At 59.2% G+C, this 21,376-nt stretch overlaps 1 protein-coding gene across 5 annotated transcripts in view; it reads right to left on the bottom strand.

The window, feature by feature from the left end:
- The window catches only part of DPP6 (dipeptidyl peptidase like 6), a gene marked incomplete at its 5' end in the record, with an annotated part of 648,278 nt that overhangs the window by 34,059 nt on the left and 592,843 nt on the right, over positions 1-21,376 (bottom strand). For all 5 annotated transcript variants that reach the window (XM_079786477.1, XM_079786476.1, XM_079786475.1 and 2 more), the window contains 3 exons: positions 241-348; positions 13,710-13,748; positions 14,894-15,017. In XM_079786477.1, the coding sequence (XP_079642603.1) occupies positions 241-348; positions 13,710-13,748; positions 14,894-15,017 (271 nt within the window). The remainder of the gene's footprint in view (positions 1-240; positions 349-13,709; positions 13,749-14,893; positions 15,018-21,376) is intronic.

Raw genomic sequence — 21,376 nt, 5'->3', positions numbered from 1 at the left:
AAGGAAGGAGGGGAGGAAGAGAAGGAAGGAAGGAGAAAGGGAGGTGGGAAGGAGGAGGGAGGGAGAGGGGGGAGGGAGGGAGAAAGGTGGGAGAAGGGGGGAGGGAGGGGGAAGAGAGGGGGAGGGAGGGAGGGAAGGAGGAGGAAGAGAAGGAAGGAAGGAGGGCAAGGGCGCCCGGAGCACAGCCCCGCCCGAGGCCGCCCGCCCGCCAGGCCCAGCAGTGAGGAAGCGGGGACTTGCCTGGGAGGACGACACGGTGATGTGGTAGAACTTGCCCTGCCCGCCCTGCGGGATGGCTCTGACGAAGAAGAACTTTCGCCCGTCCCTGGAGAACAGCGGCTCTTCATTCTGTGGGTGACAACAACCCCGTGAGTGCTGGCAACGGCTCTTTGTTCCCCAGAGGCCGAGCCGGGCCCCGGGCCAGCACACGGAGGGCCTTTGCTATGAGATCCCTAGTCAGAGACGCAGCTGCAAGCATCGACGCTGCTCGGCCTCTCCTTGGGTCGGAGCCCAGCTTGGGCCTTTCCTTGGGTCAGAGGGGACATGCCAAGTGCCGCTGGAGGGGCCCCACGTGCCCCACACTCGGCAGGCGGGGCTGAAGCCGGCACTCAGGCCGCCCGGGGCCGTGTGTCCCCCTTTATGAGGCCTGGGACCAGGGCACTTTGCAGGATTCCTCTGGGGATTAATGATCTCTCCTAAGGAATTTAGAGCAACCCCACACCTGATTCTGCCTGAAAACAAATCCTATTTTCTCCCTGCTGTTTTCCTATTTTTTTATTTTATCAAATCCAGTTGACACGGAATAGCTGACCAAGGAACAAGAAACAGCAAACAAGGACACATTGTACCCATCCCAGGAACATTGTACCCATCCCAGGAACACTGTACCCATCCCAGGAACATTGTACCCATCCCAGGAACACTGTACCCATCCCAGGAATATTGTACCCATCCCAGGAACACTGTACCCATCCCAGGAACATTGTACCCATCCCAGGAACACTGTACCCATCCCAGGAACATTGTACCCATCCCAGGAACACTGTACCCATCCCAGGAATATTGTACCCATCCCAGGAACACTGTACCCATCCCAGGAACACTGTACCCATCCCAGGAACACTGTACCCATCCCAGGAATATTGTACCCATCCCAGGAACACTGTACCCATCCCAGGAACACTGTACCCATCCCAGGAACATTGTACCCATCCCAGGAACACTGTACCCATCCCAGGAACATTGTACCCATCCCAGGAACATTGTACCCATCCCAGGAACACTGTACCCATCCCAGGAACATTGTACCCATCCCAGGAACACTGTACCCATCCCAGGAACATTGTACCCATCCCAGGAACACTGTACCCATCCCAGGAATATTGTACCCATCCTAGGAACACTGTACCCATCCCAGGAACACTGTACCCATCCTAGGAACACTGTTTCCACCCTAGGAACACTGTGTCCATCCTAGGAACATTGTGTCCATCCTAGGAACACTGTACCCATCCTAGGAACACTGTACCCATCCTAGGAACACTGTGTCCATCCTAGGAACACTGTACCCATCCTAGGAACACTGTGTCCATCCTAGGAACATTGTACCCATCCTAGGAACACTGTACCCATCCTAGGAACACTGTACCCATCCCAGGAACACTGTACCCATCCTAGAAACACTGTACCCATCCTAGGAACACTGTACCCATCCCAGGAACACTGTACCCATCCCAGGAACACTGTACCCATCCTAGGAACACTGTACCCATCCCAGGAACACTGTACCCATCCTAGGAACACTGTTTCCACCCTAGGAACACTGTGTCCATCCTAGGAACATTGTGTCCATCCTAGGAACACTGTACCCATCCCAGGAACACTGTACCCATCCTAGGAACACTGTTTCCACCCTAGGAACACTGTGTCCATCCTAGGAACATTGTGTCCATCCTAGGAACACTGTACCCATCCTAGGAACACTGTACCCATCCTAGAAACACTGTACCCATCCTAGGAACACTGTACCCATCCCAGGAACACTGTACCCATCCCAGGAACACTGTACCCATCCTAGGAACACTGTACCCATCCCAGGAACACTGTACCCATCCTAGGAACACTGTTTCCACCCTAGGAACACTGTGTCCATCCTAGGAACATTGTGTCCATCCTAGGAACACTGTACCCATCCCAGGAACACTGTACCCATCCTAGGAACACTGTACCCATCCCAGGAACACTGTACCCATCCTAGGAACACTGTACCCATCCCAGGAATATTGTACCCATCCCAGGAACACTGTACCCATCCCAGGAACACTGTACCCATCCCAGGAACATTGTACCCATCCCAGGAACATTGTACCCATCCCAGGAACACTGTACCCATCCCAGGAATATTGTACCCATCCCAGGAACATTGTACCCATCCCAGGAACATTGTACCCATCCCAGGAACACTGTACCCATCCCAGGAACATTGTACCCATCCCAGGAACACTGTACCCATCCCAGGAACATTGTACCCATCCCAGGAACACTGTACCCATCCCAGGAATATTGTACCCATCCTAGGAACACTGTACCCATCCCAGGAACACTGTACCCATCCTAGGAACACTGTTTCCACCCTAGGAACACTGTGTCCATCCTAGGAACATTGTGTCCATCCTAGGAACACTGTACCCATCCTAGGAACACTGTACCCATCCTAGGAACACTGTGTCCATCCTAGGAACACTGTACCCATCCTAGGAACACTGTGTCCATCCTAGGAACATTGTACCCATCCTAGGAACACTGTACCCATCCTAGGAACACTGTACCCATCCCAGGAACACTGTACCCATCCTAGAAACACTGTACCCATCCTAGGAACACTGTACCCATCCCAGGAACACTGTACCCATCCCAGGAACACTGTACCCATCCTAGGAACACTGTACCCATCCCAGGAACACTGTACCCATCCTAGGAACACTGTTTCCACCCTAGGAACACTGTGTCCATCCTAGGAACATTGTGTCCATCCTAGGAACACTGTACCCATCCCAGGAACACTGTACCCATCCTAGGAACACTGTTTCCACCCTAGGAACACTGTGTCCATCCTAGGAACATTGTGTCCATCCTAGGAACACTGTACCCATCCTAGGAACACTGTACCCATCCTAGAAACACTGTACCCATCCTAGGAACACTGTACCCATCCCAGGAACACTGTACCCATCCCAGGAACACTGTACCCATCCTAGGAACACTGTACCCATCCCAGGAACACTGTACCCATCCTAGGAACACTGTTTCCACCCTAGGAACACTGTGTCCATCCTAGGAACATTGTGTCCATCCTAGGAACACTGTACCCATCCCAGGAACACTGTACCCATCCTAGGAACACTGTACCCATCCCAGGAACACTGTACCCATCCTAGGAACACTGTTTCCACCCTAGGAACACTGTGTCCATCCTAGGAACATTGTGTCCATCCTAGGAACACTGTACCCATCCTAGGAACACTGTACCCATCCTAGGAACACTGTGTCCATCCTAGGAACACTGTACCCATACTAGGAACACTGTGTCCATCCTAGGAACATTGTACCCATCCTAGGAACACTGTACCCATCCCAGGAACACTGTACCCATCCTAGAAACACTGTACCCATCCCAGGAACACTATACCCATCCCAGGAACACTGTACCCATCCTAGGAACACTGTGTCCATCCTAGGAACACTGTACCTATCCTAGGAACACTGTGTCCATCCCAGGAACACTGTACCCATCCTAGGAACACTGTGTCCATCCCAGGAACACTGTACCCATCCTAGGAACACTGTACCCATCCTAGGAACACTGTACCCATCCTAGGAACACTGTACCCATCCTAGGAACACTGTGTCCATCCTAGGAACACTGTACCCATCCTAGGAACACTGTGTCCATCCTAGGAACACTGTACCCATCCTAGGAACACTGTGTCCATCCTAGGAACACTGTACCCATCCTAGGAACACTGTGTCCATCCTAGGAACACTGTACCCATCCTAGGAACACTGTGTCCATCCTAGGAACACTGTACCCATCCTAGGAACACTGTGTCCATCCTAGGAACACTGTACCCATCCTAGGAACACTGTGTCCATCCTAGGAACATTGTACCCATCCTAGGAACACTGTACCCATCCTAGGAACACTGTACCCATCCCAGGAACACTGTACCCATCCTAGAAACACTGTACCCATCCTAGGAACACTGTACCCATCCCAGGAACACTGTACCCATCCCAGGAACACTGTACCCATCCTAGGAACACTGTACCCATCCCAGGAACACTGTACCCATCCTAGGAACACTGTTTCCACCCTAGGAACACTGTGTCCATCCTAGGAACATTGTGTCCATCCTAGGAACACTGTACCCATCCCAGGAACACTGTACCCATCCTAGGAACACTGTACCCATCCTAGGAACACTGTACCCATCCTAGGAACACTGTTTCCACCCTAGGAACACTGTGTCCATCCTAGGAACACTGTACCCATCCTAGGAACACTGTGTCCATCCTAGGAACATTGTACCCATCCTAGGAACACTGTACCCATCCTAGGAACACTGTACCCATCCCAGGAACACTGTACCCATCCTAGAAACACTGTACCCATCCTAGGAACACTGTACCCATCCCAGGAACACTGTACCCATCCCAGGAACACTGTACCCATCCTAGGAACACTGTACCCATCCTAGGAACACTGTACCCATCCTAGGAACACTGTACCCATCCTAGGAACACTGTACCCATCCTAGAAACACTGTACCCATCCCAGGAACACTGTACCCATCCCAGGAACACTGTACCCATCCCAGGAACACTGTACCCATCCCAGGAACACTGTACCCATCCCAGGAACACTGTACCCATCCTAGGAACACTGTACCCATCCTAGGAACACTGTGTCCATCCTAGGAACACTGTCTCCATCCTAGGAACACTGTCTCCAACCTAGGAACACTGTGTCCATCCTAGGAACACTGTGTTCATCCTAGTACCCGTTCTAGAAAGTCGTGGGAGGAAACCACCTCCCACATGCTCACTGTGCTACAGCATGGCTTCTAATTGGAGGAAAGTTGTTGAGAAACAAAAGCAAGGGTTAGGGACAATTCTTAGTTGTCCTGGGGAGGGAATTCCAGGCTAGATTCAAAGCCAGTTGCCAGGTCTCTACCCCGTCCCCCAAAAGCTATGCAGCACTGCTCAGCCACCGCCAGCCCTCTGTGGGTGGCTGTCACCTTGATGGGCAAAAAGGGATTTTGGTGTAACACCATCTCAGCTCTCGGGAGCTCCAGTTGCAAAGTTTCCACCCACGAACACCAACCAGTTGGACATCACACACATTTTCTGACTCAAGGAGGCCCCCCTCGTGCGGGGATGAGCGCGAACCGTGAATGGGCCCCAGCTGGCGGGCAGAGACTCAGCTCCCGCTGCGCACAAACCCGTGCAAATCCGAGGTGCCCAGAGAAATAACTAACATGTGATTGAAATGACATTTAATCTCCAGGAACATTTGCACTGAAATGAAACCTTTAACCTGCAAATATTTATTTTTCCATTTAGAGTTGGAAGCGTGGCATTTACCAGTGAGAAAACGAGAAAACTGGCAGGTAATCGGGCTTTTCACATGGACTTCTGTTTGCCAAGTGCAGGACGGAAACCCCAGCGGTGCCTGTGCTTCTGGGTGTGGACGGAAGGGGCCACATGCTGACCTGACAAGCTCAGGGGAGGCCTGCATGTAGGTTGTGCAAACTCAGAGACCTAAAGTCACCACAAAGGATGGTCTGAAAATTAAATATTTAACTGCAAACAGGTTATAGAGGGTAGTCATGTCCTAGGCCAGGATTTTCTCTGACAAAGATCAACTTAGATCTTTACTGAGCCCATTTGCCTTTTTGCCTCTAAGATAACATATCTGTGAGATGTCTGGGTAACTTGTAACCTCCCTTTTTCCCGGACCCCGGGGGGCACAACAAATGGCACCAGGACAGTCCCTCATTGTTACTGTTACCAAGTTAATGGCCAGCTGTTCACTGTGTTAACTATCCTGTATCCATCTGTGTAAAAGAGGCGTGTGTCCATCATTCCACTCTTCACCCTATCCCGGAGGTTCCCCGCTTTGCTCTCTCCCACCTCCCCAATCTATCGCCAATGGATTTCATGTAGCCCACTGACATGCTCCCCTTTGACGGTAACTTATAAAAACAAGCTGTGACCTCCCCACTCTCCGGAGCACTATCTCAATTCGTTGAGGCTCTGCTTCCCTGCACACGGTGACAGTGTGGCTCAAACACACCCACACAATTCTTGACAGTCTGACTGGCGTTTACGTTAACACGGGGAAGGATGGGCATGCTCGCAGAGAAAAACACTTGGGATAAGAGGAACGAAGAGTTAATTCTGGGCCGAAGCGCTGTTTTTATCCTGAGAAGGCATCGATCAGGGGGATGTCATCTTACGCGGATCATGGGACATTCCGTGGCGGGCGGGGAGGGCCGGCCTTGGCAGGAAACGGCTTTCACCCTGGCTCTGACTCCTGGGTTTGGGGAGCATTCCCAGTCCCTCTGAGTCACGGGAGTTGATCACACACGATGCCTGGCCGCCTCTGTTCAGAGCAGATCTGTGCAGAATGCGTCCTTTTCCTGCTGGGTCTGCGTGAGGTGTTGGTAGCCTCTCTGTCACTTCTTCTCATGGTTCAGATACATTCGTCTTGGCCAAACGTTGAAATCGCAAAACCGAAATCCTGGTTAAAGAAAGAGGGTCAGAAACGGGCCTACAGGACCGACTCTGTAGTCGAAGGTGATGGCCTGGTGCAGGGCTGCTGGTGAGTTTGCATCCGGACGCTCTGAAGGTCCCGGACAGCGGTGACGGGGGTGTGTGGGGGGAGGGGGGCTGCCACTTTCTCTGGAATATTCCCCGAGGAGAGAGAGGGTGGTGGGTCTCCGCCATGGGATGGATGCACACATTTGCCTCTGCTTGTTGGCTCAGGGAAGCTCTTTGGGGGCCACTGCCCCAGGGGGGAGATGGGAAGAAAAGCGAGGAGGGGGAGGTTCCCATGGACGCCCAGGTGCCCTAGCTCACCCTGTTGCCCTGGCAACGAGTATCTAGCAGATAGTTAATCTGAGCAGACGGGGTGTCTGGGAGGTTGCCACGAGGCCCCAGATTCTAGTCCTCTCTTTAAATGACACTGCCTGGGCCAGCAGGGGGCGGGGGGGCTGTGAGCATCTGGACGGACGCCTTTGTGATGGCTGGCGCTCCGCAGCCTCACTGGCCGCAGACGGCAGGTCCAGCCGCAATCCGTTCCTCACTTGCCTTCTAGGGCCACGGGCATCGGAAGGATGCGCATCATCGTAAAGGTGACTCCGGAAGGGAGGTCAGGACGAGTGGTTGGCACTGATCTGCTCACCGACCCGGAGCTGCGTGAGGTGCCGGCTCGCTCGGAGAGAACGATGGCTCCTAGGCCCCTGCATCGCTGGCTTGGATGGCCGCTGCCCTGCCCGGCTGGATGAAGACGCACGGTTTGCTCAGCGCGTGCTTTAACGCTCACATCGTAAAAGCGTGGGTTATTCCTCAGGCTCCTTTCCGAGTGCTGGTGTGATTTGTGTGGGAAGCTCTGGCTTCTCTGATCACGTCCAGGCTGCCTGTTGGGTGCTCGGCCGTCTCCCACTCGGGCGAGAAGCACAGGCTGAGCGTCTGCATTACAGGCTGAGTCCCTGGGCCCCTGCGGAGCGGAGGAAGGGGTGAGCGGAGGGGCAGCTCCCTGGCCTCCGGGCCGAAGGTGACCTGCCAGGAGCACGTGGGGGTGCTTCGCCCGTGGGGGTGCTGGGACGGGGAGCGGGGCCGGACCTCGGACCTGCTCGCCACAGCCCCGCCTGCCGGAAGCAGCAAAGCGCAGGTGCTGGGTACGTCCGGCCTCGCCTCCGCCTGTTCAGACAGACTCTGCAGCCACGGAGGCCGGTCCCGATGCTGCCACCGGGTCACACCGTGCTCCCCGCGCGGCCCGCCTGCAGCCGGACACCTAGACTCTCCAACATATTTATGGTGACCCCGGGCCCACCTCTGAGGGCACTGCGTGCTCTCATCTCCCTCTGCTGGGACGTCCTGGGAGCTGAGGCTCCAGCTGGCTCATCTTTTAAAAAGTTGAGATGAAATTCACAGCACAAAATAAAACATTGTGAAAAAAGGGAACTGAGCAGCCGGCCGGTGTGGCTCAGTTGGCTGGGCATCGTCGTCCCGTGTACCAGGAGGCCGCTGGTTCGGTTCCGGTGGGTCAGGGCACATGCCCAGGTTGTGGGCTTGGTCCCCAGTAGGGGGCGTGCAGGAGGCAGAAAAGGTGAACCAGGCAGGTGGGCTTGGTCCCCAGTAGGGGGCGTGCAGGAGGCAGAAAAGGTGAACCAGGCAGTGGCCTTTAGCGCCCTCACAGCTCGTGCTGCCGCCATCCCTTCTAGTCCCAAAGTGCTCCCGTCGCCCCAAATCAAAGCCTCCACCCAGTGGGCGGCCCGGCCCTTCGCAGCCTCTCCAGACAATCGTGTGACCATTCTCTGTTTCTGCAGATTCCCTTGTTCTGGCCATTTCCGGGGCGTGGACCACGGCGGTCCTCTGTGCCGGCTGCTTTCTCCCGCTCAGCACGATGGTCACGGAGCCCGGAGCGGGAAGCAACCCGAAGTCCACCAGCAGCTGAGCCAGGGCGGTGGCCGCACGTGGGAGGCTCTGCGCCACGGCCGGCCGCGCTCAGCGGGAGGAGCTGACGGTCCCTGAAACCCACAGCGCCCGCACGTGCCCGCCGACGCATCAATAGCTGGACACATAACCGGACAGACAGCGGAGTTTCCTGGCCTTTCTTTCGTCTCATGGCGTTTGGCTGATGGAGGGGAAATGGCATGACGTTGCCGTGGGTCTCTGTGCTTACACGGTGGGTCCAGGCGGCAGTCGTCTAGGGATTATCCCAGCTCCAGCCCAGCCCCAGGCAGCCCCAGGCAGCCCCAGCCCAGCCCCAGCCCAGCCCCAGCCCAGCCCAGCCCCAGGCAGCCCCAGCCCCAGCCCCAGCCCCAGCCCAGCCCCAGGCAGCCCTAGCCCAGCCCCAACCCTAGCCCAGCCCCAGCCCAGCCCCAGCCCAGCCCCAGCCCAGCCCCAACCCAGCCCAGCCCCAGGCAGCCCCAGCCCAGCCCCAGCCCAGCCCAGCCCCAGGCAGCCCCAGCCCCAGCCCCAGCCCCAGCCCAGCCCCAGGCAGCCCTAGCCCAGCCCCAACCCTAGCCCAGCCCCAGCCCAGCCCCAGCCCAGCCCCAACCCAGCCCAGCCCCAGCCCAGCCCCAGCCCAGCCCCAGGCAGCCCCAGCTCCAGCCCAGCCCCAGGCAGCCCTAGCCCAGCCCCAGCCCAGCCCCAGCCCCAGCCCAGCCCCAGCCCAGCCCCAGGCAGCCCTAGCCCAGCCCCAGCCCAGCCCCAGCCCCAGCCCAGCCCCAGCCCAGCCCCAACCCAGCCCAGCCCCAGCCCAGCCCCAGCCCAGCCCCAGGCAGCCCCAGCCCCAGCCCAGCCCCAGGCAGCCCCAGCCCAGCCCCAGGCAGCCGCAGCCCCAGCCCAGCCCCAGGCAGCCCTAGCCCAGCCCCAGCCCAGCCCCAGCCCCAGCCCAGCCCCAGCCCAGGCCCAGCCCAGCCCCAGGCAGCCGCAGCCCCAGCCCAGCCCCAGGCAGCCCTAGCCCCAGCCCCAGCCCAGCCCCAGGAAGCCCCAGCCCCAGCCCCAGCCCCAGCCCAGCCCCAGGAAGCCCCAGCCCAGCCCCAGGAAGCCCCAGCCCCAGCCCCAGCCCCAGCCCAGCCCCAGGAAGCCCCAGCCCCAGCCCCAGCCCCAGGCCCAACCCCAGCCCAGCCCCAGGCAGCCCCAGCCCCAGCCCAGCCCCAGCCCAGCTCCAGCCCAGCCGCAGGCAGCCCCAGGCAGCCCCAGCCCCAGCCCAGCCCCAGCCCAGGCCCAGCCCAGCCCCAGCCCAGCCCCAGCCCCAGCCCCAGCCCAGCCACAGGCAGCCCTAGCCCCAGCCCCAGCCCAGCCCCAGCCCCAGCCCCAGCCCCAGCCCCAGCCCCAGGCCCAACCCCAGCCCAGCCCCAGCCCAGCCCCAGGCAGCCCCAGCCCCAGGCAGCCCCAGCCCCAGCCCAGCCCCAGCCCAGCCCCAGCCCCAGCCCCAGGCAACCCCAGCCCAGCCCCAGGCAGCCCTAGCCCCAGCCCCAGCCCCAGCCCAGCCCCAGCCCAGCCCCAGCCCAGCCCCAGGCAGCCCCAGCCCCAGCCCAGCCCCAGCCCAGCCCCAGCCCCAGCCCCAGGCAACCCCAGCCCAGCCCCAGGCAGCCCTAGCCCCAGCCCCAGCCCCAGCCCAGCCCCAGCCCAGCCCCAGCCCAGCCCCAGGCAGCCCCAGCCCCAGCCCAGCCCCAGCCCAGCCCCAGGCCCAACCCCAGGCCCAGCCCCAGCCCAGCCCGAGGCAGCCCCAGCCCCAGCCCCAGCCCCAGGCCCAACCCCAGCCCAGCCCCAGCCCCAGCCCAGCCCAGCCCCAGGCAGCCCCAGCCCAGCCCCAGGCAGCCCCAGGCAACCCCAGCCCAGTCCCAGGCAGCCCCAGCCCAGCCCCAGCCCCAACCCAGCCCCAGCCCAGCCCCAGCCCAGCCCCAGCCCAGCCCCAGCCCAGCCCCAGCCCCAGCCCAGCCCCAGGAAGCCCCAGCCCAGCCCCAGGAAGCCCCAGCCCCAGCCCCAGCCCCAGCCCAGCCCCAGGAAGCCCCAGCCCCAGCCCCAGCCCCAGGCCCAACCCCAGCCCAGCCCCAGGCAGCCCCAGCCCCAGCCCAGCCCCAGCCCAGCTCCAGCCCAGCCGCAGGCAGCCCCAGGCAGCCCCAGCCCCAGCCCAGCCCCAGCCCAGGCCCAGCCCAGCCCCAGCCCAGCCCCAGCCCCAGCCCCAGCCCAGCCACAGGCAGCCCTAGCCCCAGCCCCAGCCCAGCCCCAGCCCCAGCCCCAGCCCCAGCCCCAGGCCCAACCCCAGCCCAGCCCCAGCCCAGCCCCAGGCAGCCCCAGCCCCAGGCAGCCCCAGCCCCAGCCCAGCCCCAGCCCAGCCCCAGCCCCAGCCCCAGGCAACCCCAGCCCAGCCCCAGGCAGCCCTAGCCCCGCCCCAGCCCCAGCCCAGCCCCAGCCCAGCCCCAGCCCAGCCCCAGGCAGCCCCAGCCCCAGCCCAGCCCCAGCCCAGCCCCAGCCCCAGCCCCAGGCAACCCCAGCCCAGCCCCAGGCAGCCCTAGCCCCAGCCCCAGCCCCAGCCCAGCCCCAGCCCAGCCCCAGCCCAGCCCCAGGCAGCCCCAGCCCCAGCCCAGCCCCAGCCCAGCCCCAGGCCCAACCCCAGGCCCAGCCCCAGCCCAGCCCGAGGCAGCCCCAGCCCCAGCCCCAGCCCCAGCCCCAGCCCCAGGCCCAACCCCAGCCCAGCCCCAGCCCCAGCCCAGCCCAGCCCCAGGCAGCCCCAGCCCAGCCCCAGGCAGCCCCAGGCAACCCCAGCCCAGTCCCAGGCAGCCCCAGCCCAGCCCCAGCCCCAACCCAGCCCCAGCCCAGCCCCAGCCCAGCCCCAGCCCAGCCCCAGCCCAGCCCCAGCCCCAGCCCAGCCCCAGCCCAGCCCCAGCCCAGCCCCAGGCAGCCCCAGCCCAGCCCCAGGCAGCCCCAGCCCCAGCCCCAGCCCCAGCCCAGCCCCAGCCCAGCCCCAGCCCAGCCCCAGGCAGCCCCAGCCCCAGCCCCAGACCCAGCCCCAGCCCCAGCCCCAGCCCCAGACCCAGCCCCAGCCCCAGCCCCAGGCCCAATCCCAGCCCAGCCCCAGCCCAGCCCCAGGCCCAACCCCAGCCCAGCCCCAGCCCAGCCCCAGCCCCAGCCCAGCCCAGCCCCAGCCCAGCCCCAGCCCCAGCCCCAGCCCAGCCCCAGCCCCAGCCCAGCCCCAGCCCAGCCCCAGCCCAGCCCAGCCCCAGCCCCAGCCCCAGCCCAGCCCCAGCCCCAGCCCCAGCCCAGCCCAGCCCCAGCCCCAGCCCCAGCCCCAGCCCCAGCCCAGCCCAGCCCCAGCCCCAGCCCCAGCCCCAGCCCAGCCCAGCCCCAGCCCCAGCCCCAGCCCCAGCCCCAGCCCAGCCCCAGCCCAGCCCCAGCCCCAGCCCCAGCCCCAGCCCAGCCCCAGCCCCAGCCCCAGCCCAGCCTCAGCCCCAGCCCAGCCCCAGCCCCAGCCCCAGCCCAGCCTCAGCCCCAGCCCAGCCCCAGCCCTGGCGATATCAGGCTCCCCGCTCTCTCGTGCTGCATTTGTTCCAGACTTGGACTTGGCGCTCAAACTTGTTCACAGGAAAACCACCGTGACCACCGTGGCCATTTGCTTTTGGAGAAGATGGGCAGGGAGCAGACATGGACACGTTTAAAAGCAACAGTGTCCGTGTCTGAGGCCACCACCTGAGACAACAGATGGGAAGCTGGGGTTGATGGCCGGCCCACAGACAAAGGAGGGCGCGCAGTGGGTGCTGCTGGAATGTTCGAGGAGCCACGTGGGCAGGTGCACTTCCCAGACCCCCCCACCCCCACCCCCATTCCCACACACGACAAAGGACCTGCGCTCCCGCGCCACATTTCAGACTCGGATCTGGTGTGAGCTTCCCCCAGAATTCCCAGTCTTCCTCCCGTTAGGCAGGGTAAGAGGGAAGTAACCCCCACAGCGTCCCCCTGTCCTTCCTAACGCCAGGTGTGGAAGGAGAAAAAAGCAGAATATACTAATGTTTCGGGTTCTCTTTTTTGTGTAATATATATATACTAGAGGCCTGGTGCACAAAATTCGTGCACTGGGGGGGGGTCCCTCAGCCCAGCCTGTGCCCTCTTGCAGTCCGGGAGCCCTTGGGGGACGTCCTACAACGACATCCAAGGGGAGTGGCCTAAGCCATCAGTGGGACATCCTTAGTGCTGCTCCGGAGACAGGAGAGGCTCCCACCACCGCCGCTGCGCTCGCCAGCCGTGAGCCCGGCTTCTGGCTGAGTGGCGCTCCCCCTGTGGGAGCACACTGACCACCAGGGGGCAGCTCCTGCATTGAGCGTCTGCCCCCTGGTGGTCAGTGCGCATCATAGCGACTGGTCATCCCACCGTTGGGTCGATTTGCATATTAGCCTTTTATTACATAGGATATTTTTGGTTATGGAGTGAGTAACTGTAGGCCTCCCTGACCTCAGTGATATCCAATTCCCAGAGCCTGTCAGAGGGCACTTCTTATCTGGGTCAGGGACGGGGAAGCCGGGAGTGGGGTTGACGTCTGTCCCCGGGAGGCTCCTGCTGAACCCCAGTGGCATCCGCTGCAAATGAGATCACGGAACCACGTGGAGAAAACAGAACTATTGCCCGTGTTTCATTTTCTTCTGGGAAACTTTATGGATCCACCATTTTTAACTCACCCAAAGGGCATCCTGTCCCTGAGACCTTCCGTCTCACCAAACACAGTAGGTTGTCAAGAGCAGCGACTCTCAAGCATCCTCCTCAGAGCCCGCCTTCCAGGAGCACGAGGGCCACGGAGGGAGCAGGCGGGCAGGCAGCCGCACTCCCCAGGCCATGCACGCCTAGCGTCTGCTTGGGGCTCCCCTGGGGTCATGGTGAGAGGCAAACGCCCCCGGTGTGGAACTCACTCGTGGAACAGTTACCTGTCTGTGGAGCCAGGCCTCACTTTCATCCTCGTGTTTCTGAAATGAAATGAAATGAGAGCATCAGAGAGAGGCCTCGGGGCCACTGCAACGTCCATGACCCGCAGAGTGAAGCCGTTTGCTTCCCCTGTGTCGTGGCTGCATCGGCACAGACCGCGCTGGGGCCGCGTGAGACGAGGCCACCGCTCGGGACCAGGCCACGCTCGGGACCAGGCCACGGCTCGGATGAGGTGGTCTCATAGTGTGGCTCAGAGCCAAAACCAAGTGTCCCCAAATAAGAAATGTCACTCTCCCAGCTCCGAGGACAACTCCATGCAGGTAGGAGTCCTTTGGAAGATGGGGCACTTTTACCACTGGATGCTCACCCCTAACCAGGCACGTCCCCATTAGATGGTCACCCCTGACCTGGCACGTGCCCAGGTAAAGGCGAACGCAGGTGCTGCTTGTTTCAGGAATTTGTGAGTGCACCCGGACGTGCATATGTGGGCATATCAACTCTGAGGACAGCCCTTGTATGGAAACATTAAGAGGGTTTAAAGAGTAAATGAAAAGTATGTGGTTAGAATGCGTGGGGTAATCCTAACCGCAGGTCAAACACATCCCCAAACCGTGAGCGGCCCTGGTGCTGGCCCGGCCTCCAGGCGCCCAGGGCTGTTGGTGGCCATGGAGCTTCGGTGTGGACACTCCCAGGGGCACAGGTAAGAATTAGGAGCAATTCCCAGCTTCCTAGCCGGGTGTCCAGCCTTCCTTCCCCTCTAGCGAGCCCATCAGATTAACCTGGATCTGCTCTCAGTGATGTGCAAACCCAGGTAACCCTGGCCTGGCGGGGGCAGGGTGTGGGGGGGGCCCTCGGTCTCAGCACAGACCGCCACGCCTCAGGCAGTGCAGCGAGAGCTGCTGAAGCGGCTCCCGAGTCCCAACAGAGTGGCTTTGCAAACCATTTCCCTCTGCAGCTGGGAAATGAAAATTCAAGGCCAAAGAAAGAGTGCACGCAGCCGGAGGCTCTGAAGGAGCAAGCCGGGGTGCGGCAGTACTGCAGCCACCCACCAGGTGGCACCGATGCAGAGACTTGGATGCAGGCTGCCACCTTGACCAGCAAGCAGCTGAGCGGTTTGCCTGCAGCGACCAAGCCCAAAGGGCTCCCGGTGGCCTGCTGAGGCGCGGTGCTCCCTGCCCACACGTACCTTGGTGCAGACGCCCGTGGTGGCGTCGCAGAGGGTGAGGATGGACACGTTCTGCGCCCGGCTCAGCCAGTTCACGGCGACCTTGGTGTTGGTGGCCCACTTCACCATGGTGATGTAGTATTCCCTGGAAACACACAGGCACACAGGTGAGCGGCTTGGCCGGAGCCACGGGACCAGAGACGGCTCGTCCGGGCCCTGGACGTCGGGCCCACAGCTGAAGCACGTTGGGAGGAGGGGGGGTCCCCAACTCCCGTGGGAAGGCCCCGCCCGCACTGAGGAAGCTCTGTGCGCCATTTCCCTCTCCTGTAGTGACGAGATACCCAGACACGTCCTCAGGCTAATCCGGGAAACTGGCTCGGGTGCCCGTGAACTTGGCGTGACAGCCTAGAGGTCACATGCCCGAAAACACCACGGAGTTCTGTGCTAACGTCAGCAGGAGGGACCGGGCTGCTGGTGATTAATTCAGATACACAGAGCCCTCCAACAGTGGGAGTTTGTTTTAGGGGAAAAATACATTTAAGAGGAAGAAGAAAATAAATGCACAGGAGAATATTCTCAGGTGAATTCGAAGAACGTTCTAGAGGGCAGCTAACACTCCTCCCATCGCTTGCCCCTGCAACCCCTAGTGAGGCAGCCGCTCAGGACGCCTCTGTGGTCCTACAGACCCTTTGCCACTGGAGACTGCAGGACGGCGCTCCACAGCTGCCAGCTGGAAAGGCGCCCTCGCACATTTCACAACCACGTCCACAGAAAGGCCTGACTAGCCCGGGCTTGCCCTGCGCCCCGGCTCACCGGGAGAGTCGATTGCTGTGCCGACCTCAATCTACCCGTTTGCTGTCAGGGTTTTGAACCACTTCACCTGAGCCGGGAGCCCGCGGGAAACTGGTCGCCGGAGGGCAGGCCCAGCACCTGCTCGGGGCCGTGTCCTCGAACTCACAGAGAATGTGGCGGTGGGTCAGGCGAGGGGAGCCAGCGCTTACGGTTTTCAGCCCTTGGGGTTCCGGAGTCTCTGAAGCACCGTATTTTGCGCGTGTCTGCCCAGCGGGCCCAGGCCCGTGCGGTCTGTCCCCGCTGCGGGCCCGGAGCCGTGTGGGCAATGGGGGGTTTGAGCCGCTCCTCAGTATTTCCCCATAAACACGTGGATGCGCTCAGGCATTAAAATCACCTCAAGGCCCAGCCTGCTCCAAAGGGAAGACTTTTTATGTGAATTATGTCACAAATGGTCGGAGTCCCCGCTGGGCAGACGATGAAGAGGCAGGAGGTGGGGGAGCCGAGGGGACGGACGCGCGCTCACTCCGCTCTCAGGCCACGGCCCGGGGGACGCCGATGTTCACGTGGAGGGTGTGGCGCGTGGGTCAGCGAGCACTGCGCCCGCTCCATCAGAACAGAGTCCACCCGGGTGAGGTCAAGGGGAAAAGGCACAGCAGCCCCAAACAGGCGCTGAGAGTCTCCGGCTGAAAGGGAGCCGCGGCCATGAACGATGACCGCCAGTGCCGGGCCGTGGCTGGGCCGCTCGGCGAGCCGGCGGGGTGGGGCCTGTGCTTCTCCTGCCCACTCACTGCCCTGCCCTCCTGGGGGCACCAGCCAGCACTGACCAAGGCTCTCCCACCTCGGTGGCACAGACACCTATCAACCTAGAACTCAAACAAAAGCCATTCTACAGGCGGCTGGAGGGAACCCCACTCAGCCCAGCGGAGCCCGACGCCGCGCCCAGGCTCTGCTCAGCGGCCCTCGGAGAAGCCGGGAGAGGAGCGAGGCCTCGCCGCCCCGTCTGCGGCCGGACGTCGGGGGTGGGCTCTGTCCTTGGGGAGCACACGAGGTCGTGCACACATGCGGGGGAGGAAACCACGCGGAAAGCAGGAGAGGAGAGCAAGCGCCTGACCTCCGGGGCGAGCGAGGGGGCTCTAAGAAACGAAGGGAAAGGCCAGGGAAATGGATTCGGAGAGGCGAGGGGCATCGGGCAGCCCTGCCAGGCTCCGGGGAAGGCCCCGGGATGCTCTTCCGGAGCGGCCAGAGTGGGCGACAGGGAGGGACGTCACAAAGGCAAGCAAGACACGCCGAGTGGGACGCACCCGGCGAATGAGGCAGACAGCAGGCATGCTCCCCCAGGCCCCGTGCCCGTGGGCACCGCTAACACGTCTGACAAAGGACAGAAGTCTGGCGGCTCCAGTCTCTCCCAGGTTCTGGGCCTGTCGGCATCTAACACCCTGGCGTGCCTTTAACAACCAGCACAGAGCGCATCGCCGTGACGAGCCGCCTCTGAGGCAGTCACAGGTGAAGGCTCGAGTGACAAGCGCAGCCTGTGAGAAGGTAATTTCTAAATCCATTTGTCCCCATCTGCTCCGGAACTGCTGCCAATCTGACCACAAACCTTGAATGCAAATATACAGTCCTTATTAGGTGATAAAATAATATAAAATAAAAGAAATATTGGGTGAATATTTCATAGAATTGTAAACATTGAGTAATTTTTTCAAGGAAGATTAAAGACAAAAACACAACTGACGAAACAGAAAGACAGTGTTTAAGAGAAAGGACTGCAAACATACTATGTTCCTAGACGTGGTCAAGCTTTCAAAATCATGACCATCTGGGGAGAACTGAATGATCACAGTAAGTGCTGGTGGCAGGAACCGCACCCACCTTACTCACTTTTGTACCTTCAGCACTTTGCACAGCTTGTCCCATGGCAAGTACTGAAAGAAAGCCACTTAATTCTAATAGGAAGAGCAAGGAGCTTCTTTTCCACGAGGGGCTGAGCTAATAAAATAACTCGGAAGTTTATACATAAGAAGAGATGAACAAAAATGGCCAAGATAGTCTTTAAAATATTCTAACCCTCACAAGGGGGTGTATACAAGAAGCTGCTGATGCTATAGTTTGGCCCTAGACTTTTTACTGTTGTAAGAATCAGTAGGTCTACAAGCCAGTGAACAGCCTTAAATCACAATGGTTTCCATAGGAACAGAACAGTTAATATAAATATATATATATATATATATATATCCTACCTAATAATAGACAAATATGCAAATTGACCATATCTCCGGCACACCCACAAGCCACGCCCACAAGCCACACCCACCATCCAATCAGAGCGAGTATGCAAATTAACCCATCCAAGATGGCTACAGCCACAGAGAGCAAGGTTTCCCAGGCAACAGAGGGAAACAAGCTTTCCGCCAGCCATTGCAGGCCTAAGCCTCCACTCAAGCTACAAAGTTTCAATTATAGAAGGTAAATAAATTCAAACAGAAATGGTGGCAGAATGGAGCTTGAGAGAGCAGGCCAGGGTTGCCACCGGCAACAGGGGAAGCAAAGCTTTCCGCACACCCTGGCTGGGCTCACCCGCTTAAGGCAACAAAGTTTCAATTATAACCCCAACACAAATGGCTGCCGGCCTCGGAGGGAGCCCCAGGCTTGGCTCCGCTCCAGGCTACAAAGTTTCAATTGTAGAAGGAAAATAAATTCCAGATACCAGGGCCTCTGCTTGGGTTGCCAGGGGGCGTGGCTGGCCTGCAAACCACCACAGGCCCCTCGCTCAGGCCGCCCCACACCCCAAGGGAACCCCCACCTGATCCAGGACGCCCTTCAGGGCAAATCAGCTGGCCCCCACCCCTGTACCAGGCCTCTATCCTATCTAATAAAAGAGTAATATGCAGATTGATCATCACTGCAACACACAATATAGCTGCCCCCATGTGGTCAAAGATCCTGCCCCCATGTGGACACAAGATGGCCACCACAGATGGCCAGCAGGAGAGGGCAGTTGGGAGGCACCCGGCCTGCAAGGGAGGGCAGTTGAGAAGGACCAGGCCTGCCAGGGAGGACAGTTGAGAGGGACCAGGCCTGCCAGGGAGGGCAGTTGGAGGTGATCAACCCTGCAGGAGAGGGCAGTTAAGGGTTACCAGGCTGGCAGAGGAGGGAAGTTGGGGGCAAACAGGCTGGCAGCGGAGTGGTTAGGGGGCGATCAGGCTGGCAGGCAGAAGCGGTTAGGGGCAATCAGGAAGGCAGGCAGGCAAGCAGTTGGGAGCCAGCAGTCCTGGATTGTGAGAGGGATGTCCGACTGCCCGTTTAGGCCCGATCCCGGTGGGATCGGGCCTAAACGGGCAGTCGGACATCCCTCGAGGGGTCCCAGATTGGAGAGGGTACAGGCTGGGCTGAGGGACAACCCCCCTTCGTGCACGAATTTCGTGCACCGGGCCTCTAGTTACTTATATTGAAGTCAATGGTGTTTATTTATTTTAATATTTTAGAATCAGCTTACAGATAACTAATGAAGATTTAATTATGGTTACAAGACAGAATGCAAATGTCATAAATCTCAATGATATATAAAAAAAGACAACAGAAGTTTCAGGAACAGGGAAGGGACCTGTAGGAAAGGGCGGGACTAATATCTTATAAACTGGGAGGTGTGACTTCCTGTTTATCATAATGCAATGTGAAGGGAACTTGAGGCAATATTATCTATAATAATGAAAGCATAATATGCTAATTAGACCGGACATCATTCTGGACGTGATTCTGGACATCCTTCCGGATGAAGCCGGGTTGGAGGAAAGCCCAGCTCCTGGGTGCCTGCCGGGGGCTGGAGCGAAGCCCGGGTCCTGAGTGCCGGAGGTAAGCTGGTGCCGGCAGCTGGGGGAAGGAAGGCTTATTGTTGTACGAATTTTGTGCATTGGGCCTCTAGTTTAAGTTTATAAAGGTAACCCGCAGAGAAAATGAATGCACATTTAAGGAGAAGATAGAGGGGCGTAGAGGAAACTTCTTGTCTATCATTTAAAAATAAAATAAAGGCCTTGGCTGGGTAGCTCACTTTTGCTTAGAGCCGTGGTCGGCAAACTGCAGCTCGTGAGCCACATGCGGCTCTTTGGCCCCTTGAGTGTGGCTCTTCCACAAAATACCACGGCCTGGGCGAGTCTATTTTGAAGAATTGGTGTTAGAAGAAGTTTAAGTTTAAAAAATTTGGCTCCCAAAAGAAATTTCAATCGTTGTACTGTTGATATTTGGCTCTGTTGACTAATGAGTTTGCCGACCACTGGACTAGAGCATCATCCTGTTACACCAAGGTTGCGGGTTCGGTCCCCGGTCAGGGCACATACAAGAATCAACCAATGAATGCATTAATAAGTGGAACAACAAATTGATGCGTTTTTTCTCTCTCTCTCTAAAATCAATAAAAAGGACAATAAACATGAATAAATTAATTAGTAGAAAGCAGCAAAAGGAGCATATTCTTGGCGCCATGCTGTGACTCCCAGGGGACATGGTATAAAAGAGTTAAGGTGGTCTCCATTCTGGGGTTGGGATGCTGACAGGCGGAAGGAAGGGACCTTTGCTTTCCTGTTTGAAGCATTAATATGCATTACTTTAGTAAAAAGGAAATATAACGCTAAACATAAATGAAAATTAACAAAAAAAGGAAATGTGTGGAGTTCTGGGGAAACATTTTGGTGACTCCAGGGAAGGCACAGGGGACTTGGGAACAGATGTCTGCTCTCTGGGCGCACAGCACTGGGGGAGCTCCAGCCCACGGGACCTGGGGTGGCAGGGGCGCATAGGACCTGGGGTGACAGGGGCACAGGACCTGGGGTGACAGGGGCACAGGATCAGGGTGACAGGGGCACAGGACCTGGGGTGACAGGGGCACAGGACTTGGGGTGACAGGGGTGCACAGGCCTGGGGTGACAGGGGCACAGGACCTGGGGTGACAGGGGTGTACAGGACTGGGGTGACAGGGGCACAGGACCTGGGTGACAGGGGCCCATAGGACCTGGGGTGACAGGGGCACAGGACCGGGAGTGACAGGGGTGCAGGACCTGGGGTGACAGGGGTGCACAGGGCCTGGGTGACAGGGTGCACAGGACCTGGGGTGACAGGGGCACAGGACCTGGGGTGACAGGGGCACAGGACCTGGGGTGACAGGGGAACACAGGACCTGGGGTGACAGGGGCGCACAGGATCAGGGTGACAGGGGCGCACAGGACCTGGGGTGACAGGGGCACAGGATCAGGGTGACGGGGGCACAGGACCTGGGGTGAAAGGGGTGCACAGGACTGCGGGTGCTCCAGAGCACAGGCCTCTTCACCTGTGGCCCCAGCGCCACCGTCACGGCCGCTGCCCCTCGCTGTCCTGGCTTCTGGGCTGCGATGAGCAGTGGAGAGGCCAGGACAAGCCTGACGCGGTGGCGCACACAGAGTTTCCGGCGGGCTGGTATTTTTTTAATGTTGTTTATTTCTTTGTCGCCGTCTGCCCTGCCTAGGTCTTCGAGGACACTGGTTAGGTCTCCTTCCTATTTATACCTCTGCACAAAGTAGGCATCTGTTTTTTAGCTTTTCTACCGCAGTGCTGAGGGAAACCAGAATAGGGCTCCCCCAAATGGGCTTTGGACGTGACGGTTATTCTGAGCTGAAGGCCACGAAAGCAGCCCACCCCTGTCTGTCAGAGGCAGGGGGGGGACGTCTCCTTTTCCTGGGACAG

The sequence above is a fragment of the Cnephaeus nilssonii genome (assembly GCF_951640355.1).
Source record: "Cnephaeus nilssonii genome assembly, chromosome: 12".
In the NCBI taxonomy this organism is placed as follows: domain Eukaryota; kingdom Metazoa; phylum Chordata; class Mammalia; order Chiroptera; family Vespertilionidae; genus Cnephaeus; species Cnephaeus nilssonii.
Note: the sequence above shows the minus strand (reverse complement) of the source record. Positions and strands in the feature narration are given on the sequence as shown.